Below are 21,712 nucleotides of genomic sequence, written 5' to 3' on the forward strand. Positions count from 1 at the left end.
GGATGCTGGCTGTTCATCATACTGAAATGAGAAAGTTTGTGAGACGGTTGTATTTTGCCAAAAGTCCAGCAATAAAGTTAAATGAATTGAATAGGGCTCTGTTCCGAGGAACGGTATCAGATGTAGAGAAGGTTGTTGATGAAATTCAGTTTTGTTACTTTGGTCCTGAACAAAACAGTGCAGAGAAGGACACAGTAAATGAGGAAGAAGTGGAAGAGAATGTAGAACCCTCTGTAAGTAACACATTTAATGATCACATAACAAAATTTGCAATAGTCTCTAATGAAAGACCAAATTTTACTTGTATTTGTTGCCGCAGAACTCATTATAGAAAACAAACTAGGAATGTTGATCTCTACAGAAAGAGTGAAAATGAAGATAATTATAAGTGGAAGGATTTTGCCACATATATATTTCTAGAAAATTGTTTTGAATTGGGTGAAGATCAGCGTATTTGTAAATACTGTTATAACAAGTTAGAGGAAAATAGAATGCCGACCAGAGCTGTACATAATAATTTAGAATTGGATGCTATTCCTGCTGAACTTTCTGAATTAAATACATATGAGTCTATACTCATTCAATGTGTTCATCCGTTCCAGACCATAGTACGTATGGAGCCCAAAACTGGTAAATTACCTCCTTCAGATTTACTGAGAGGTTTAAAAGGTAGAGTGGTGTATTTGCCCTTGGATTTGAAAAAAAATATGGAAACTATTGATGCGGATACTTTGGAAACTGAACCATTAATTATTCTGGTTAATGGTGTACCTACAAAGAATAAGAAGATTTGGCAGGAGCTGGTAGATGTGCGGAAAGTACAAAGAGCAAATTTGTATTTGAAAAAAAATAACAAATGGTATGAATCAATTTATATAGAAGAAGAAGAAGAAGATTTACAAGGAGACACAGAAACACCAACTGGACAAATTGAAAAAGTGGACAAGTCAAAGGAAGAAGAAATTTATGAACATTTTAGCATACATCCTCTCCATTCGAAAGAAGTTATGGGAGACAATATTGATCTCTTTCAGATGAAGAAAGCAAAAGGAAATCCCGTGAGTGTATGGGAGGAGAGCTTGGAAGCTCGATGTTTTCCCCAGCTGTTTCCTAAAGGAAAAGGAGGACGATACGATGAACGTCCAGAACAGATTCCAGCTTCAGAGTATCGAACTACAAGACTATATGCTGAAGATCCCAGATTTCGACAAAGTATTCCTTATTTGTTCCATCTTTTATTTGAAAGCGACTTGTCTGCACTGTCTTATGCAGTAAATCACATTTTAAAAAGTGGAGTACATTTACAAAATGTGTCTGCTAAGGATTTTATGGAGAAAGTGCAGCACCGAGATGATCATTTGGAAACACAACTGATCAATCTGATGGCTTGTCAGCGTGGGACAAATGAATATTGGTACCGACGCCATGGTGAACTAAAATGCATGTTACGCAATTTAGGAACACCAACATGGTTCCTTACCCTAAGCTGTGCCGAGTACGCTTGGGATGATTTACTGGATTTTCTACGAGAGGCCAATTCAAACATTAAAAACATCGAATACAAGACAGCAGGAGAACTGTGCTCATTGGATCCGGTTAATGTTTGCAGATATTTCAATCATAGATTTGAGGCTATGATGTCCTTCATCTGCAATAAAAAAAATCCACCCCTTGGAGAAGTAGTGGATTTCTTTTGGAGAAAAGAGTACCAGGCAAGAGGTGCTCCTCATATTCATATGCTGCTGTGGATCAAAGATGCCCCAAAGTTTGGAACAGATACTGATGAAGCAGTGTTATCTTACATTGAAGAATATGCAACATGTGCTATACCAAAAAGCACAGAAGAGAACAAGTTAAAGGAGCAAGTTCTACGTTTCCAAAGTCATCGGTGTGGAAAATACTGTCGACGGAAATACAAGAGCAAAGAAAAATACTACACTAAATGTCGATTTGGATTTCCTAGACCTGTTCTTTCAAATGGAAGAGTCAACAGTTTTATGTCAGCTGTGAGACATACTATCACAAGAAAATCACCTAAGAATACCTACAACCTTAAAAGAAAAGAAGAATCTAAAAATATAAATGACTACAACCCAGTCATTTTATCCATGTGGAACGCTAACATGGATATACAGTATGTTGCTGACAATTCCATTGCTGTTGCTCGATATGTAACGTCTTACATTACGAAATCAGAAAAAACAGAATTGAAGGAAATGTGGGAAGAGATTTCTCACGAGAAGACTGTCAGTAAGAAGCTGTACAGTTTCAGTTTGAAGATGTTATCGCATCGAGAAATTGGATCCTACGAATGTTCAGATAGGTTATCTTCTGCAAGTCTCTACTCGAAGTCAAGAAGAATAATTTGGGCAAGTTTAGGCCTTGCAGCAATGAGAAATCGGGTACTGAAATCTGTTGGAGAAATTGAATATTTGGCTGAGAATGACCCAGAAAGTACAGATATATTGAAAACAAACATGTTGGACACATATTATCCCAAGAGAAGTCATCATCTGGAGAACATGTGTCTCTATGAAGTGTTACAGAACTACATTTATTCACGGAAAGCTGCAGAAGACATCAACAGTGGAAAATATAAAGTTGTTGGTGAAGAAGGATGTTTGGTGAAGCAAACCAAAGGAAGTTTGATAAATCACCGGAAGCTGAGTTGCGACACTACCGACAAGAAAGAATTTTACTACTTGGCTCTTTTACAGTTGTTTAAACCATGGCGTACAGAGGATGAACTACTGGGAGAATTCCAGAGCTATGAAGATTCTTTTAATGCTTGTAAAGACAGCATACAATGCAGTACATTCTCAACTTATCTGCAAATGTTAAATGAAGAAATTGAACAGGAAACTACAATTGCAGCAGAAATAGCTAGAGACAGTTCTCAGGACAGCCAAAGTTCAGGAACATACAGTCAAGATCCCCTAGGACAACCAATCGTTGAAAATGAAGCATCAATAGCCATGAATGAAGTGGAAACGGCTATGAATCAAGGTCAAGAAGAATTTATAGACTTAGAAAATTTGGAAAGACAACTGAATCAAGAGCAGCAACAAATTTATGAAGAGATCAAAAACAAAATTGATCACGGATTTCTACATATCAAAAAAGAGTGCTCATGCACATCATTTCATCCAATCAGGATGTATGTAAGCGGACAAGCTGGCACTGGAAAAAGTTTCCTAATTAAAGTCATCAGAAGCTACCTAAAGCAAAAAACTGATTCTACTTTGTCTTGTGTGGTTACTGCTCCAACTGGGTTAGCAGCATATAACATAAAAGGAATCACCTTACATCGTTTGCTAATGTTACCAGTGGAGCATGAGAACAAAATACAATTCAACAAGCTAACTGGAGAAGCATCCTTGGAAGTTTCAAGAGTATTGAAGAAGATGCAAGTTCTCATTATTGATGAGGTGAGCATGGTATCGAACTTAATGCTTGCCTTTGTGCATTTAAGAATGCAGCAAATTTTGAAGACAGACTATGACGTGTTATTTGGTGGAAAACACGTCATAGTTTTTGGGGATCTTTTGCAACTTACTCCAGTTAAAGGACAACCAGTGTTTAATACTGTGACACATGAAGACACGAAGAAGTCATTGGGAAGCATTGGAAATACAAATATTTGGTCCTTCTTTGAGTACAAGGAACTTACAACTAATATGAGGCAAGCAAACGATGAAGAATATGGAAGTATTCTGAAAGATATCAGGATTGGAATACTCACAGAAGTTGGGAAAAAAGCATTACAGAGTCGGCTGCTACATAATTTATTTCCAAAGGAAGAAATAGTTGCAGAGAAAATATACAAGAATATTGCAGAAAACAAAAGTGTCATCTGCTTAATGCCAACTCTACGTGAATGCTCAATATTTAATGAGGAGCTTTTGAAATTGGAAAAGGAAGACATCAGGAAATTGGAAGCAGTGGACAAAATTGAGGATGGAAGAATTACTGTCACAGTAACAGGCAAACTGAAAAATAAATTGGACTCACTAGAGAAGAACATCTCCAAAACAGCAGGATTAGAAAAAAATCTATATGTTTGCATGAACTGTAGAGTGTTTTTAAGGAGAAATTTGGATGTTGAGAAAGGCTTAGTGAATGGAGCAATGGGAAGAGTTGTGGGTTTTATTAATTATCAGAAAAAAGAAGGAATTGAATGTTTAAAAATAAAATTTGATCAGATAGAAGAAGTTAAAGATATTTGTCGTTGTACAGTTCGTTTTATGCTTGTGAAAGACTTATATGTACGTAGGAAGCAGTTTCCGTTTTCTCTAGCATATGCTGTAACTATTCACAAGTCTCAAGGATTGACTGTAGCTTGTGCATTTGTGAACATTGGTTCAACTGTGTTCAAAGAAGGTATGGCATATGTAGCTTTGTCACGAGTCAAAACATTATCAGGTTTATTCATGATAGACTTTGATGACTCAAAAGTTAGTGCTGATACAAACTGTGTAAAGGAGTATAATAGATTAAGAAGAAGCTATGCTCCTCATTTAGGTCAGTATCCTGTGTTGGAGAAACGTGTAGTTTCTCGTAAAAGGAGAAATGAGAATATCTGTAATGAACATATAGAGAAGAGGAAAAAAAAGAGGAGTGATGTAATTGCAAGCAAAAAGAAAAAGGAAAATGAAGAACAGGTTGTAGGATGTCATTTTGAAAATAGCTCTGGTGTCAACTGCTATGCAAATGTAGTGCTGAATGTTGCATTTTATCTGGAAAGTTTGGAAGAGCAGATAATAGTAAATCAGGGAAAAAGATTCTGTTCAGAGCTGAGTCTCCTTTTTCAAAAGCTGAGTAAAGATAAGACATTAGAAAACTTTTAGATGTATGTTCAGGACGAACACAGTTTTCTCAAAATGAACAGCAAGATGCACACGAATTTTTGATGTATTTTCTTCAGGTAGTGGAAGAAGAAGGAGTTCCCATTGACATTTTTTTTGGTCTCTCTTATAAATGGGAACATAGTTGTGATAATTGTTATAATATATGTGGCTCTATTGTTGATAATGAAAGGTTTATTTATTTGACATTGCCAGAGAGTAAAACAGTCACTTTTGCAAAATTAGTTAAAGATGCTAATCATAGCATGAAATGTGGTGAGTGTAATTCTGACATGTTATCAACATTAATTTTAAGGGAATACGGACAGTATGTAATTTTAATGATGCAACGATGTAGAGCTGATGGATCAAAATTGGATACTTTAATAAAGAAGTTTACAGGACAGCAATTATCAATTTCAGGAAAAACTTTTGTAACTGTTGCAATAATTTTCCATGATGGACCTACTGTTACTTCTGGACATTACACAGTTTATCTAAAATGTGAAAAAGGCTGGACACTGTGTAATGATTCCCAATTGATTTTCAAACAACGTTTGCCTTTTGATTTAGCAAATTCCTATCTAATCTTCCTGAAACCTAAATTTTAGAGAGACTTGGCAAGATCTGGACAAAATAATTTTACCATTTTACTGGATTACCATTGCAATTTTGTAGAAAAAATATTTTTAAAATTATCATTTGGCCTAAAGGAAAGATAACCAATTGTAATGTGGACTTTTTTAATTTTTAATGCAATTTTGAAAAACCAATAATTTAGAGATAATCGGTAACTTCTGCACATTTTAAATTTTGGAATGCTATTGAACTGCCATTGGAAATTTTTTTCAAAAATGATTTACAAAATTACTATTTGGCCATGTGGAAAAGTAAGCAATTCTATTGTGGACTAAATAAATTATTCAAAAAATTTTCGTGAACCAAAATGTTACAGAGAATCGGTGAGATCTGGACAGATTAAACTTTAGAATTTTAATGGATTTCCCTTGGAAATTTATTCCAGGAAAAAAAAAAAAATACTATTTGGCCTAAAGGAAATAAAATCAGATGTATTTTGGAGTTATTTGAGATATAATATTGTGATTATACTTCTCAAACAAACATATCAGACGGTATTTTAAAGAAAAAAGTATTGTTTTTAGATGATATTTTTTTAGAATAATATGCATTTCTGTAATGATAAGTTTAAGTGAGAAGAGATTCTGGGCTTTTTTAATACAATCTTTGTGATAGTTAATTTTTTTTGCCCGCTGTAAAATGATGAATGCAATTGCTTTCACAATTAATAGTGAAATGCAATTTATTCTGAAAACAGCAAAAATAAGGCAAAAATATTTTTGGGTAAAAAATGTAAATATGTGTACTGTATTATTAAATGGTTTAAAAATATTAATACTTTTTTCTTTATTTTCAGATCGATATAGAAAATTTTCGGAAACTACAACCATTTTAAAAACTATTTTTTAAAAAAACAAATGAATAAATATTTTTTTGAGTGAGTATGGTAAGTCAATAATAAAAATTGTAGTCTCTCAAGGACTTTATAATGTGATAAATGATTTTTAGTGTTTTTTTTAAAAAAATAAAAAAAAGGTACGCTTACCGTACGCGTACGGTAAAAAAAAAAAAAAAAAAGTTTTTAAAAACAAGTAAAAAAAAGATGGAAGATAAGGTTGGCTCTTAAAAGAACCGTTGTGTTCATGCAGGGACAGAGGAAAGGAAGCATGGGAAAATCATTCAAAGCTACAAATGTGCTGATCTATTTTGTTGTTCACTAGGGAAACACTGGTCTCCCTATGACAAATTAGACCTTTACAAAATGTGCAATGAATATCAACCTTCCGAAATCGAAGGTTCATTTCCAGAGGGCCAGCAAAAGGAGATTCTCCCCCCACAGATGAAGTGCTCACCTGACCTGCAGAAGAAGGAGTAAGCCCTGCAGGTGATGGTCCAGGCTGAGCTGCTGTGGATGTACTGGCTCGTCTTTCTGAAGAGTTACCTCCAAAAAGATGACCATGTGTCCTTCTGTGTACATCCTGGAGGTGTCTCTTCATGGTGTGATTCCCAAAGGAATACTTCCTGTTAGGATTACCTCTAGAAAGTACACGCTTACACAGCTTGCAAGTAACTAAGGGTGCATTCACCTTTTGCTGGCCTTCTGGAAAAGTAAAATAATCCCAAACATAAGAAGGCTTTACTTTCCTCGCTCTCTGCCTCAAGACAGTGCTGCTGGTGCTAGCCTCACTCTCAGAAGAGCTCTGCTGTTCTGCCATCGTATCCCAAAGACAAACCAGCTCCTTCTCCCAAGGGATCACAAGCAGAAATGAGGGGAATGGGTGTGGTGTAGGAGAGTTCTAGAACTGAAAGTACTTTCAACCAATCAAAAGTTGTGTTTCAAGATCACATGACCTACCGTACGCTTACGGTACGCTTACGGTACGCTTACGGCAAAAAGTACGCGTGCGCGTAAAAAAGACACGCGCTTCCGCGCATGCGCATAACAGTCACTCCCCGGCACTTCCGCGTAACGTGCTCGTGTGGCGTAAGCGCGCACGCGTCCCACGCGCAGTACGCGCGGCTACGCAAATTGCGTAACTATACGCAAGCAGCGTAGATAGATTACGGACGTTGCGTAAACCGTACGCTTACCGTGAGCTTACGATACGCGTACTAAAAAAAAATAAATAAAAACAAAAAAAAATCTTGTAATAAATTTTACATGTTTATTTTAAAAAATATATTAAAAAAAAATATTTAAGGATTTTAAAAATTTAAGCATAGTCTTTATAAAATGAAAGAAAATTAAATTAAAAATATGTTTGAAAAAAATGAAGAATAAAAAAAAAAATTAGCATTTAAAAAACCTTGCAAATTCACTGAAAAAACCATGGGTTACACACACGTTATAGTAAGGAATTAGCATTTAAAAAACCTTGCAAATTCACTGAAAAAACCATGGGTTTCACACACGTTATAGTTAGGAATTAGCATTTAAAAAACCTTAGAAATTCACTGAAAAAACCATAGGTTTCACACACGTTATAGTTAGGAATTAGCATTTAAAAAACCTTAGAAATTCAGTGAAAAAACCATAGGTTTCACACATGTTATAGTTAGCTGGACATTTTACTCGTAAAAAACCAATGAAATTGCCCCGTTATAGTTAGTTCAGCTAACTATAACTCGCGCGCCCGCAATGCACTGCTGATGACGTCACATATTACATCACTCATGACATGGTCAGTGACATCACTCATGACATCACTGATGACATCTCAAATGACATCACTGATGACATCACTGATGACATCATCCTTGTGATAGAGTGGCAGACCTCCTCTCACCTTAATATAAGCTTTGATACACACATTCAAAAATAGAGACTAAAATTTTCAAAACAATGGACATACCAATACCAGTTACAACAACCTCTTCAGTAATTCTAAGATCAACATACACATCCACTCATTCACCAACAGTCCTATACAGTCACTCATACATGTACTCACTCATCATATGTACTCATACACCTATACATCCTGTTACATAATGCCACTCATCCATAGAGTTACTCACACACATAGTCACTCATGCTAATAAAGAATCAAACATACATTCACCTGTATATACAGTTATACACACACCACCACACTTACTTCTACGGAAACTTACACATACTTAGTCTTTTAAACAATCACTTATAGAAACACATACTTATTCATACAGGAACTCTTTCAATCTCTCCCTCTCACATATACTCACATATATACACCAATAGTCACATATACTAGTTTAAAACATATGTAGTTACTCATAAAGACACTATTCAGACAGTCATTCACTCACTAACACACCAATACACACACGCATCCACCCATGCAGTCCTGCACACATGCTCTGTTCAACACATACAAACAGTGAGTCACTCATTCATGCACCTATGCACTACGTCATACCCCCCACCGAACCATGCAGACACTCAGACTAATACTCAAAAAAACCAACTAATAACCTATATAGACACCCATGTAGCTACTCACCAACCCATGCAGCCACTTATACACAAAGTGAAAAAATGATACAGATATTTACATATTTAAATATTACTCACTAAGCCATGTATTCACTATGATACACTTAATCAGTCAGTTACACAATCAATTTTTCAAAAAGAAATCATCCATTTAGACAGTAATATACCCATTTATTCTTCTATCAACCTTGAGATATACATATATAAAACATATTTAATTTTCAGAAAAACACACATTCACTGGATGATGTCATCAGTGATGTCATCAGTGATGTCATTTGAGATGTCATCAGTGATGTCATGAGTGATGTCACTGACCATGTCATGAGTGATGTAATATGTGACGTCATCAGCAGTGCATTGCGGGCGCGCGAGTTATAGTTAGCTGAACTAACTATAACGGGGCAATTTCATTGGTTTTTTACGAGTAAAATGTCCAGCTAACTATAACATGTGTGAAACCTATGGTTTTTTCACTGAATTTCTAAGGTTTTTTAAATGCTAATTCCTAACTATAACGTGTGTGAAACCTATGGTTTTTTCAGTGAATATATATATATATATATATATATATATATATATATATATATATATATATATATATAGTCAGATTGAAACATTTTAAGGAAACATGTAGGCTCCTGAATTTCCTCAAATAAACACTACTTTTCAGAGAAAGGTAGATAGACAAATATATGTGCATGGCAAGGTACAGCGTATATTTTTTCTGTGATGCCTCTTGGCATATTCAACAGCTACAATGGTGGAGCCCAAGGGGACGTGGGTGCAGGACAAATGGAGCTGACTCACAGGCCCTATTTAGCCCCCCCCCTCTAGCGATACTACTGGTGGTCACATGCAGGATCTCTATTCCGGTCTGTCAGACACCACACTCAAGCAGCGACAGGGAGCACGATAAAACATCCAAAAATTCCAACTCTGGCAGGGCAAGCCTTCCCATCATGATGTAGTGACTGATCCACCACCAGGACCTCCAGCGAGTGTTCAAAGAGCTAGATGAGCACATACTGCTTGAATTTGGGACACTGCTTTCAAATAAATGATGAGTTACAATGCATCCACTACAAGGAATTCTGCTGCTGGGGAACGTGTGACATGCCTATCTACAAATACACAAGTGACCAATTAGTTTACGTTGTCCATACCAGCGTTTTCAAAGGTACTGGCCTCTAAGGTACCCTTCTGCTGATCTCCTTTTTGAAAGTTTTGGGGGTTTCAATGTGTGGCGCCTCCCAGATAAGTCAGTAGATGGCAGAGATGGTGATAGAAGAAGTGGTGTTATAATGCCGCTCTACTCCCTTCCACGGCCCCTCCTTAAGGTCTTCTGTCAGGTGTAAAAAATCAGAAACGTCCTCCAAGAAACACTACATGTATTGCTGCTTCCTAATACAATAAGAGTAACAGGTTGTACAAAGTTAGATGTGCAGGTCCCCTGCTTGGACGAGTATAGCACTCTGCCTTACTCTTTTCTTTCCCTCTACGGGCGCTCCCCATTGCATGCTCTACTTCCCTGTCCCCAGTTTTCGGTTTCTCTGTCTCTCCAACCACTGATGCACTTCTTTCTACTTTCTCTCATATTTGCCTTTCACTTGCGCTTTCCCTCCGACCACTAGTTCACGTTTTTCTCTCCACTCAGTTGTTGGCGCCTATAGATTCTAGAACGATTTTGTGGAGGTGAAATAATTACAAAAATACACAAAATGCAAAGATCCAATCACAACCCTTAAATACTTTGAGGCTTGTGGTGCTGCTGAACTTCCAGCACCGATTGCCTACAGATTCCTTGCTCTCTCATGTTTTTGGAATTGTATGGTATAATCTAGCAGTTGTAGGTACGCTGGACATGTGATTGGCCTGACTAGGCCTTCAACCTGAGCTGCTGGACCTCTGAAGGCATCTCACTGGAACATGTGTACACTCAGCGTACTAAGGTATCACACTTTTTTTTAGTTCTTATTGATAGCTTTATGAAATGCAAGATGTTTTATTGTCTCGTAAAATATACCATTAAAAAAATCTTGGGCGAGACTGCTCCCTAAATTTACCCTGCAGCGGTTGGCTTGGTGGTTCGTACCTCTCAATATGGGGCGCTGAAATAAAACAATTGTGAGAGGGCTGCCTTTGTTTCCCAGTCCAGCCCTGTTAATGTCCAAACTTTCTGAACCAACGTGCCGAACTTTAAATAAAGTTAAAAAACAGGAGAATAAATTGACAAACATCTGCAGAGGGTACCACCGGCATGCAGAAAATATTGTTAAAGAGCATGTGTTTCTAAGAAACAAGTGTGAATTACGTAGTCCTTCTCCAATTAGTTTTGAAGCCAGTTCCATTCACTCTTCCATAATTAATTTGTTTTAGATTTACGGTTGCTATTTTAAAATCCTTTTCTTTTGTGAAGCATCTTCCAATTCTATGAAACCGGCCAGTGGGGAGCACTTGTATTAGCACACATCCCTCTATTTGTAGCTGTTGGTTTGACAAATGGCGTTCTTTGTATTCCACCTTCATTTACAAATAAGGTCACATACGAATAATGAATGGATTTTTGATCACATTCCAAATCCCAAGGGGCTAAGCTTGCACACAAAACACCAAGTGTTTCTTAATAAGGTATATCATTCAATTCTAGTTAGAAAAATGCTTGCTAATGCACCTTTAACCAATATTTCAAGATTAATACAATCTAATAAACTTTAAATGTTAAATATCTGCATTGTTCAATTTATTACTTACCATCCGTGTCATTTTTATTATTTTGACATTAGTTTTATTCCTTTACATTCCACACCAGTGATTCCACATTCAATGCAATATTAACTCACTTGCAACATTTAATTTGCATAAGAGATCACGGACAAATTGCATTAATAAACACACTACCAGCAAACATCGAAATCTTGGAAAATTAAAAAACAAAGACTGTTGTCATCAATCTTGAGAACCACACGGCATTTGTTTAAACATCTTTTGAACAAATAGATTTGAAATTAAAGAATATTTTTGAACCAAACAATAGAAACGTGATTTCTAGAATGTGCAGAAAGGCATAACCTGCTAGAATATATAAGCATATTGTGACACAACTCTGCTAGCCATCAGCAGTATAGTATAACAGAGGAAACTGAATACAAAGCGTCTCCAATTTCTTTAATAATGCACCTAAAGTAATTTCACAAACAAAATCATGGCATAACATAAAAGGAAAGTAACTTCATCAATAACTACCAAAGAAACATCTTTTCAACACATTCACGCATGCAGACACACACACCTGAACAACAACTCAATAAAATCTGACCTCCCCCCATACTGCATTGTTGCATTAACAGAGCGCCTCACGCACAGGGTGAGGCAGGAAAGCCATTGCAGGCGGTTGGAAAAGAGGCTACTCTGTTTGTTGAGCAAAGTTGATCTATTATGAGTTGGCCTATGTGGTAAGTTTATGAGTGATGCATAGTTTTGAAGGGATTACAGCAAACCTTTTTGCTACGCTTAAGCATGGAGTGACTCAGGTGTGAGAGAGATAGACATGTTTGTGCTAACCAAACACCTTCGGGTAAGTGTCACGATTCCCTGTTTCAGCGTATGGCTGGCGCGTGGTTTGTTGCATGCGCGCCCATCCCCTTGCTGCTGGAGCGTGTCAGGCAGGTTGGCGGTCTAACCTTCCACCGACGGAAGCCGCCGATCGACCGTCTGACTGGCGCTTCCGGGGAGAACTATTGGCGAATCAATATATAGGAAACTTGTTCAAACAAAAATGGACTTATGTATGAAAGAATGAGGAAAAATATATATATAAAAGTGCACTATATCATCATAGCGACTAAATATAACCCCAGAGAAAACTATATATTTTCTGTTTTTATTTGTTGCATATCAATCTGTAAACTTATTTATATACATACATATAATTTATCAATTCGACTTTCTCAGTACTCTATGTACAATCAAATCAAATCCAATTCTTGTATTCAATGGTTTCCAAGATTTATGTACAATTACTCTTTAAATCAATCATTCAGTTTATGCATTGATTTACACATTGATGATTTTGTCCATATCATGTACAGGTATATTTATAACCAACATAGGGGAGAAAGTCGCATATTAGTCGACAAATTGCTTTCCAATTAATATCAAAAAGTGAACTTGGCTCTATTAAATCACACTACGCGCGTTTCGGCGTTCAGCCTTCCTCAGGTAGCCATGATTCCTTAGCTCCTACAATATAATAATAAGAAAAAAACAAACTATAATCATTTATATACGCACAATGACTCAAGTGCACAATTAATAACAAGAAGAAACACATCTCCTAATAATACACTATTTACAAATTCATACAGTCTAACTCCAGTTCTGTTATCTGATTCATAGTGTCTCATGGGCCATTGCAGGTGCTATCTAATCAAGACCCCTAAATATCGTAGTGTAGATGGGATGTGCGGACCTGAAACATTTCCAGTAATACCTATACTCTTATTTAGGCAGTTCAAAGCATATTATGGGCAAGATCTAACTGGCCTCCAATGCCCCTAAATATCGTGGTGGAGATGAGATGTAGGGGTCTGCTACATTTCCAATAATACCCTTGCTGTTATTAGTGCAGTTCCAAGCATATTGTAGGCAAGATCCGAATGGCCTCCAATATCCTTGGGTGTAATAAGTTGCTAAGTGTTTTGACGCTAGTTAGCAACGCGACTACATACCTTCTTAGAGTTAATCTCATGTCGATAGTGTGGAATAACGTAGTCAGACGAGAAAGGTGCAGCGCAACCCGTCTGCTCGTGCAAAAGTGGCCAAAGTCTGCCCCAACGTATCTGGAAATAGGGAATCAAAGGTTCAAACTGAATATTCCTGGCCCCATACAAACATAGAGGCTACATATACACTAAGACTGAGACGATTTATATATATATATATATTGTAGACATTAGCAGATAGGAACAGAGCTAATTGCAGCCTGAATTACCTATAGTTCTTGAAATTCTAGGATACTTGATGGCAATATTAGCTGGTACAATAAGCACAACTCTTCTATAAGGTAGCTTGATGTCCAATATTGTCGGAGATCTACAAATGACCGCGGAAAGTCAGACGCGGTTGATTGACTTATGCAGCTTCGTCGATAGTAACCAAGACATGTCTAAAAGTGAAAGATGAAAAAGAAAAGGAAAAGAAACCCACTTTGTATGAATACAATGTACAAAGCCCAAACACTTGGGGACTACCAGTGAGCATGAATTGAAAGAATGTATGTGCGCACTTACTATGGTCCCTCGCACGGCTCAAACATTCAGCGACTAGTGGATCCTATGCAGCTTGAAGTGCGAAATAACCGCTTCTGTTTGGAGGCGCAACACCACAATCTAAAAGGAAGTATAGGTATTTATTTCTCCTTCAAGCCAGAGTAATGTCAAAATATTGCAAACCCTGGAATTCTCTAGTTAATATAATCCTACTTGGTTAAATTGTTCTAAAATGCACCGCCTTGCCTAAAAAGGTGCTCATGTTAAGTACTGCCAAAGTTTAGCCGACGTATCTCCGAATCTAAGTGACACAGGAGCCCCTATGTCACAGCAATAAGTCGGTATATAACCAATGCCCATTCTCTAATCATCTATTGCACCTAGTGTCGGGTGCCGCTCGCATATTCGTCAACACCGAGCTGTATACACACTAAACTTGCGCTCAAAGTTTACCTCCACAATCCCGTCAGTCATCCAACAATGTAATGTACGTTACTTCCGCTTCCGCGATCGGAGTACAAACAGGACTGTTGTATGAAGGTTCCTATATAACCCCGAAACCCATCAACGATTGGTTCCTGCCTAAAGACGTAATCATCAGGTGCCAAATGACGCGTGCCGATTGATGAATACCTAGCCTAGCGTTAAGAAGATGAACAGGCGGACGCCATCTTAAGCTAGTATTATATCGAATGATGTACGGGAGAAAAGGCGAAATGTTATCAAATGATAAACAATTTCCATAATCACATCTACATAAATATATGGATGCACATCAGATAGGCATATAGTTGGAAATCAAAAACTTATACTTCCAACCTCATCTCCGAGTGAGTGCTGTAAACCCATTACGGAGTATGCAATTCTCAAACAATTCCCATGCTATGTTTGACACTATAGATGTGATAACTCTACAACTACAAAATACGATCCTCCAATTGTGAATGACTACTCGTACTACGAATAACCTGAATGTTGATTCTGCCTCAATTCCAAGTCCGTACAACAAAGCAGGCAATTGAAGGTGGCATATAGGGTCGTGACGATTAAATTACACTGTCCACCGGGAGGAATATGTTACACCAGTAAGTTGGAATCGTGGACAATAGACCTACCCTGTTATGTACCTTACTCACTTGACCACCTGAGGTTAAGGTATGGTAAAAAGCCTCATTCCCACATAAAGAATCAAAGAACAAACAGGATGTTGTTTTTCTTGACTATGTGGAATGCAAACCAGTTAGTTATTGAAGCGAATCGCTTGACTCCAAGGAATTTCATTGTTGAGGCCTCTTTTGTATGTATCAAGAGAAAATATCCAAAAAACTTCCCTTCTTTTGCGAACTTCTGTCCCTTGGGGTCCATTGGTGTTGATCTTTTCTAGACTCAACCATCGTATATCTTCTGTGGTATGATTGAGATCAATAAAATGTTGCACCAACGGTGCTTGCAATTTTTTCGTCCTAATTGCAGACCTGTGTTCTGTTAATCGTGTCGTCATAGACCTAGATGTTTCCTCTACATAGGTTTTATTACAGGGACACATTACTGCGTAGACAATGTTAGTTGTCTTGCAGTTAGTCAGGCTTTGTAGGTCAACATTAACCCCATTAATGGAGTATTGCTTAACTTCCAAAGCAAATTTGCAAGCAATGCATGACATTCACTTGAAATTACCCTTCAGGACAGGCAATCCCCATAGAGTGGTTTGTGTCAAGGTGGATGGAGTTTGCAGCATATGTGAGCGTGTTATTAAATCCTTTAGATTCTTATTTTTACGGTATGCAAACATCTGTTTTGCTAAATGATTTGATACAGCTCTTGTTGCATTTAAGATGTGCCAATTGGAATTGACAATCTGACGTATGGTGTCGTTCATAGTCGAATGTCGTGTGATAAATACAAGGCGATCCTGTTTAGGAGTTTTTTCGCCAAGCAAATATTGACGATCATAGTACCGTGCTCGCTGGCTTTGCTTCCGGGGAGAACCGCATAACTGATGGCGGCTCCGCCCAGGATGGCGCTTCATATTAACATCGTGAGCGTCGCAGGAGCGCCAGCGAATGCTCCGCCAGCAACCGGAGCTGTTACCAGGACCGCGCAGGAGCGCTCACAGTACCCTGTCTTCAGCGACTCGTGCAGGCGTACAGAGCCGCTTTCCTTGTTTACCGGACTGCGCAGGAGCGCTCACAGTACACCTGTCTTCAGCGACTCTTGCAGGCGCACGGAGCAGCTTTCCTTGTTTCCCGGACCGCGCGGGAGCGCTTGCATTACCCCTGGCATCACCGACTCATGCAGGCGCACGGAGCTGATTTTCCTTTGTTTACTGGACCGCGCAGGAGCGCTTTCATTGCCCCCGACATGAGCGACTTGTGCAGGCGCACAGAGCCGCTTTCCTTTGTTTCCTGGATCACGCAGGAATGCTTGCATTGCCCCTGGCATCAGTGACTCATGCAGGCGCACGTAGCCACTTTCCTTTGTTTACCGGACCGCGCAGAAGCACATGTTTTAATTTTTGATTAATGACTGATCGTACAGGAGCGCTTGGTTTCACTGTCAGCCCTAGGACAGACAACACCTTCCAATCTTCGAGGCGCTGCGTCCCAGGTGACTACACTGTTCTTGCATCCTGTTGTCTGTTGTGCGTGATTCATGTCAGTAGCGTGAGTGTTACCCATCTGCTCTCCCTCACAGGTGGTGTTCCCCGAATGGCTCCAAGAACACCGAGGGCGTGTCCCTCAAGCCTCCCTTTAGGCTGTCTTCACCCTTTTACAGCTAACACTATTGGGACAGTGTGGGTTTATAGAACGGCTTACATGGAAAGTGTTTTTGGGGTCATAGGTGGGGTAAGAAGAAGTCAGAACCTCCACTAGCAGAAAAAGTGCAAAATAGATTACTGCACATTCTCATGGAAGAGCCGATCACAAAAATCTGAAAGGACCTATTACAAATTCAGGAGGGACTTGGCAGTTTAAAGTCAGATGCGTTAGATTCACCAGACAGACATATGGGGAGCAGCATATGCTCGCGAAGGGCTTTCCACAAAATTCTACATAATGTATGTTGACAATAGAGGACCTAGAAAAGCACGAAATGGAGATTCTGTAACAAGGAAGTCAAAACGCGCCACTTGTCCAGTGGAGGGAAAAAAATCAACTAGTGAAAAACAATAAGGGCTAAATTGGAGTGGTCAACAATGTCATAAAAGTAAAATTATGACACTCTCCTGTTCACCAGGCACCAGTCTAAGATAGAGGTGAAGCTCTCCAGCATATCTGTTTGTTCGTAGATTTTTTATGCAAATCAGAATACATGCTTCAGAGCGGATCATCCGAAACAGAAGAGTTTCTTCTCTCCAAGGTACATGAAATGCCTAAAGGTAGTCCGGGCACCAACTATTCAAATGCACACAGCATTGTTAGCCACTCAACACAGAAACACAAGAGCTTCCCAACTCACATACTCTCACTTACTATGCAAGTAACAAATAAAAAGGTGAGCCCTTCAGCACACATGCACTCTTACAAGAGAACCTCATCAGACTAGGCAGCAAAGCTGAAGAGCGACTGAAGGTTTGTGAGAGCTACAGTTGAACACAGCTGCTGCTGTAGTTTATTGAAAACGAGGGGTCAGTAGAGTCAGACATCGTATTGTGGGAGGCATGCAAAACAGTTGTGAGGGGTAGCGGGGTAGTAGCAATAGCAGGGCAGAGGACGGATAAACTAAAACACTTACAGGCGATAGAGGGTGAGAATGCCCTTCTCGAGCATGACCTGGTGACATCGAACAATCCAGGCGCCAAACACAAATTGTTGATGAAACAACAAGAATATAGAAATGCAGAGGGTCCGCACGGATCTCAAGACCTGGTCTCGTATGCCATTGACGCTGTATGGCAGGTCGGCAATATTTAAGATGCTGGCGCTTCCTAGGCTGCTCTACCAGCTACAGAATCACCCGTACCCGATCCCGCCTCGATGGTTCCGGCTGGTGAATTCTGTGTTGGGGCAGTTTCTGTGGGAAGGGGGTAAAGCGCGCGTGGCCCTTTGAAGATGTTTTCTATCCCCATATTGCAGAGGATTTGCGTCCTCAGATGTCCTGTCTTATTATCAGGCCTCGCATCTCCTTGTCCTTAATGAGTGGTGGTATGGCGATAGGAGGGATCCGGCGTACGCATTGGAACGACTGCTTATGGGGTCTAATACATTACACACCATCCTGTATTCGGCACCCTTGCGCGGCAGCATGCCGTCGGCCAAGCGGGTGGTTTTCCTGATATGGCGGCAGGCTTTGAGTCGCATGGGTTGGTGGAACATCTTGACTGGGGAGAGCCCCCTTTGGAACAATGGGCGCTTGCCAGAACTGGCGGCCTTAAAGGGCTTCCGAGGATGGGATGATATCGGCATCTCGACCCTGGGAGATGTTACGAGAGACACAACACTTAAGTCATTCCAGGACCTACAAAGGGAATTTTCTATGCCCCAATCACAATTTTATAGGTATCTCCAGTTTCGCCATGCATTGTCCCCTAGCCTGGAGGGCCTGGAATCCCTCCCCGAGTTCAGTCCATTGGAAGCAAGATTCTTCATGGGAGACTTAGAGACCAATGAGATCTCCAGGATCTATCAGGCCCTAATTATACATTGCTCCACAAAGATTCAGAAGCTGCGGTGGACTGGGAGAAAGATGTGGGTGCAATAGAAGAGGAGGACTGGAGGAAGTCCCTGCCGGCTCCTAGAGAAGCGGCCATAGCGATGCGCCTGCGCCTCATACAATTTAAATATCTGCATAGGGTTTACTTTACCCGGGTCAGACTGTACCGAGCGGGCATGATCGCCGCTCCAGATTGCCTCAGATGTGGCCGGGAGGAAGGTACATTTATGCATACTACCTGGCATTGCCTTTCCCTGGACCGGTTTTGGAGGGTGGTGTTTACCTGTCTGTCGGAGGTTCTGGGTTGGGAGCTTCCGCGAACGCCGCGGTTGGCACTGCTGCATGTCATGGAGGGCATTGGGGGCAATGTTTATAAGCCAGATCTTATGCGACTTGGCTTTACACTGGCAAAGCGGGACATCGCCAGGGTATGGAAGGCACCGCGAGCCCCATTGGTGACCGCATGGAAGAACGGCCTAGATTTCTGTATGAGGCTGGAACAGCCCATTTTTGTGGCCAGGGGATGCCCACGCAAACACTATAAAATATGGAAAAGATCGGCGGATTACGGGGGATGTGGCTGGAGCCGCCAGTAGATGTAGAGGCTCATCCACTGGGATAATTCTTGAGGTTAGTCGGGTAGGGGGGGCGCCGAGTGGGGGGGAACACAGGGGGGTGTGTGCTATTGTGCTATGACTTTGTTGCAGGGTATTAAGGCTGTAGTAGAGACCGTATGGATATGGTGCGACGCGTAGGGAGAGGGAGGGAGGCATTGGGGGGGTTAGTTGTACATTGTTGGGTATTTTTTTTAATTACATTTTTGGATGACATACATAAAAGTAGATTGATTTTGTAACACAATGCAATATGACTTCGCTGATGACTCTGATATACAGGGTTCTGTGATATGTATGCATTCAGCAAATAAAATATGTTTTAAAAAAAAGAATATAGAAATGCTACTGAGGACTCAGTGAGGGCCCAATACCGGGCCACCCAACACCGTAAATATGATATTGGCTACAAGGCGAGCAAACTATTAGCCTGGTAAGACGAACGGGATGCGGCTAACAGATGGGTGGCCAAGACGGCACGAGAATACACGACAGAGTTGGAATTGCGGAGGCATTTGCGAATCACTTCAAACAGGTCTATACTTCCGCTCAGGCCCCCTCTCATGCTGCAGCGAGGGAATTACTAGTCACCCTGGGACTGCCTGTTTTGGATCCTTGGGATGTAGAGGACCTAGACTCCGTCGTAACCAATGAGAAGGTGACCAAGGCTATTTGTGCCTTGCAATTCGGAAAAGCCATGGGCCCTAGTGGCCTTCCTATTGAACTCTATAAATCAAACCCATCTAAGATTGCCCAATACCTTATACAGATGTATGAGGAAAATGTGAAAAGGGGATTTTGCCCGAATCACAGAGGTTGACCAACATTGTCGTCATTCATAAAAAGGTAAAGCTCCGGAGTGTTGTGGCTCGTTCAGGCCTATCTCCCTTCTAGACCCATAAGTCAAAATACTTGCTAAAATCCTGGTGCGGAGTCTCTCACCTCATCTCCATAAATTGATTCACCCGGACCAATACGGTTTTATGCCGGCCAGGAACACGGCACTGAACCTTCGTCGCCTTCATGGGGTTATGGGCAGAGCAGCCACTATTCGGGAAGAGGCAGTGATCATGTCCTTAGACGCCAAGATGGCCTTCGATATGATTGAATGGCCCTTTTTATTTGCCGCACTTGAAACATACAGGTTTGGGGCGACATTTCTGTCCTGGGTGAGACTTCTTTATTCGGAGCCATTAGCCCGAATTGCAGTCAATGGGGGTCGATAGGCAAGTTTTACATTGCAGAAGGGAACGAGGCAGGGTTGACCCCTCTCACCCTTACTTTTTGCTTTAGCCTTGGAGCCTCTGGCAATATGGATCAAGGGGGACCTCCTCATAAGGGACCTCAACTGGTCGGCGGATTGGATGGATAAAATTTCCCTCTAGGTTGACGATATTCTGCTTTATTTGGCCAGACCGTACTTTTCCATTCACCGTGTCCAACACATATTCACTCATTTTCGAAAGTACTCCGGTTATAGCATTAACTGGGAAAAGTCCCTAGTTTATGTTCTAAGTGGGGATCGCCCAACCCTACCTAGGGACTATGGAGCTAAGATAGTTACATCCTTTTTTTTATACCTGGGAATCTACGCCAGGTCCGACCCCTCAACTTTTTACGACCACAATTTGGCTCCCTCTCTGCGTAGCTTCCAAGCTGATATCCAACACTGGAAAACCCTGCCCCTGACCCTATTGGGTAGAGCCGCCCTTTATAAAATGATGGCGCTTCCCGCTTCATCTACGACTTACGAAACACTCCCTATTCTGTCCCAGCGCAATACTTCAATACCATTGAAGGGGAGGTACGCTCTTTGCTTTGGAACAATGGGGCTCCCCGAATAGCGTTGACCAAACTCATAAAAAGCTGGTACGACGGTGGTATTGCCCTTCCTGCAATCAGAAGTTACTATTGGGCCTCCCAGTTGGTGGTCATGAATCACTGGGTCCACCGACCAGGGTCAAATCCTGGTTACAGGATAGAGACACACAACATGCTCCCCGGTAACTATCTCAGGGCAATCTATGGAGGTAGGAACCTAAATACACCCCAACTTCCACCACATTTGATAAATGGCACACGGCGACAACCGCATTGGGGTGGAAAGCTAGATCACACAAGTCACTCCATTGCTCGACACACACCAACTGGGAATGTTATCGAGGCATCCTGGCTTCGATAAATGGGATTTGATAGGCCTCTCGAGAGTTGGCGATCTGTGGGCTAGGAGCGGGGTGGTCCCTTTTGGCGATCTTCAGCGGGATTACCAATTGCAGA

General features: G+C 40.4%; 1 protein-coding gene across 2 annotated transcripts in view; it reads right to left on the minus strand.

The window, feature by feature from the left end:
- The window catches only part of FBXL17 (F-box and leucine rich repeat protein 17), a 1,841,864-nt gene that overhangs the window by 355,059 nt on the left and 1,465,093 nt on the right, over positions 1-21,712 (minus strand). The window contains exons 8-9 of one of the 2 annotated variants that reach the window (XM_085632577.1): positions 13,629-13,739; positions 12,112-13,140 (exon numbers count right to left, since the gene is read on the minus strand). The exons of the other annotated variant lie outside the window; for it this stretch is intronic. Coding sequence (XP_085488703.1) covers positions 13,672-13,739 — 68 coding nt within the window. The 3' untranslated portion in view covers positions 12,112-13,140; positions 13,629-13,671. Of the gene's footprint in view, positions 1-12,111; positions 13,141-13,628; positions 13,740-21,712 lie in introns of those variants that run through there. 2 annotated transcript variants of the gene reach the window in all.

This window comes from Triturus cristatus, chromosome 2_1 (genome assembly GCF_964204655.1).
Source record: "Triturus cristatus chromosome 2_1, aTriCri1.1, whole genome shotgun sequence".
Lineage (NCBI taxonomy): Eukaryota > Metazoa > Chordata > Amphibia > Caudata > Salamandridae > Triturus > Triturus cristatus.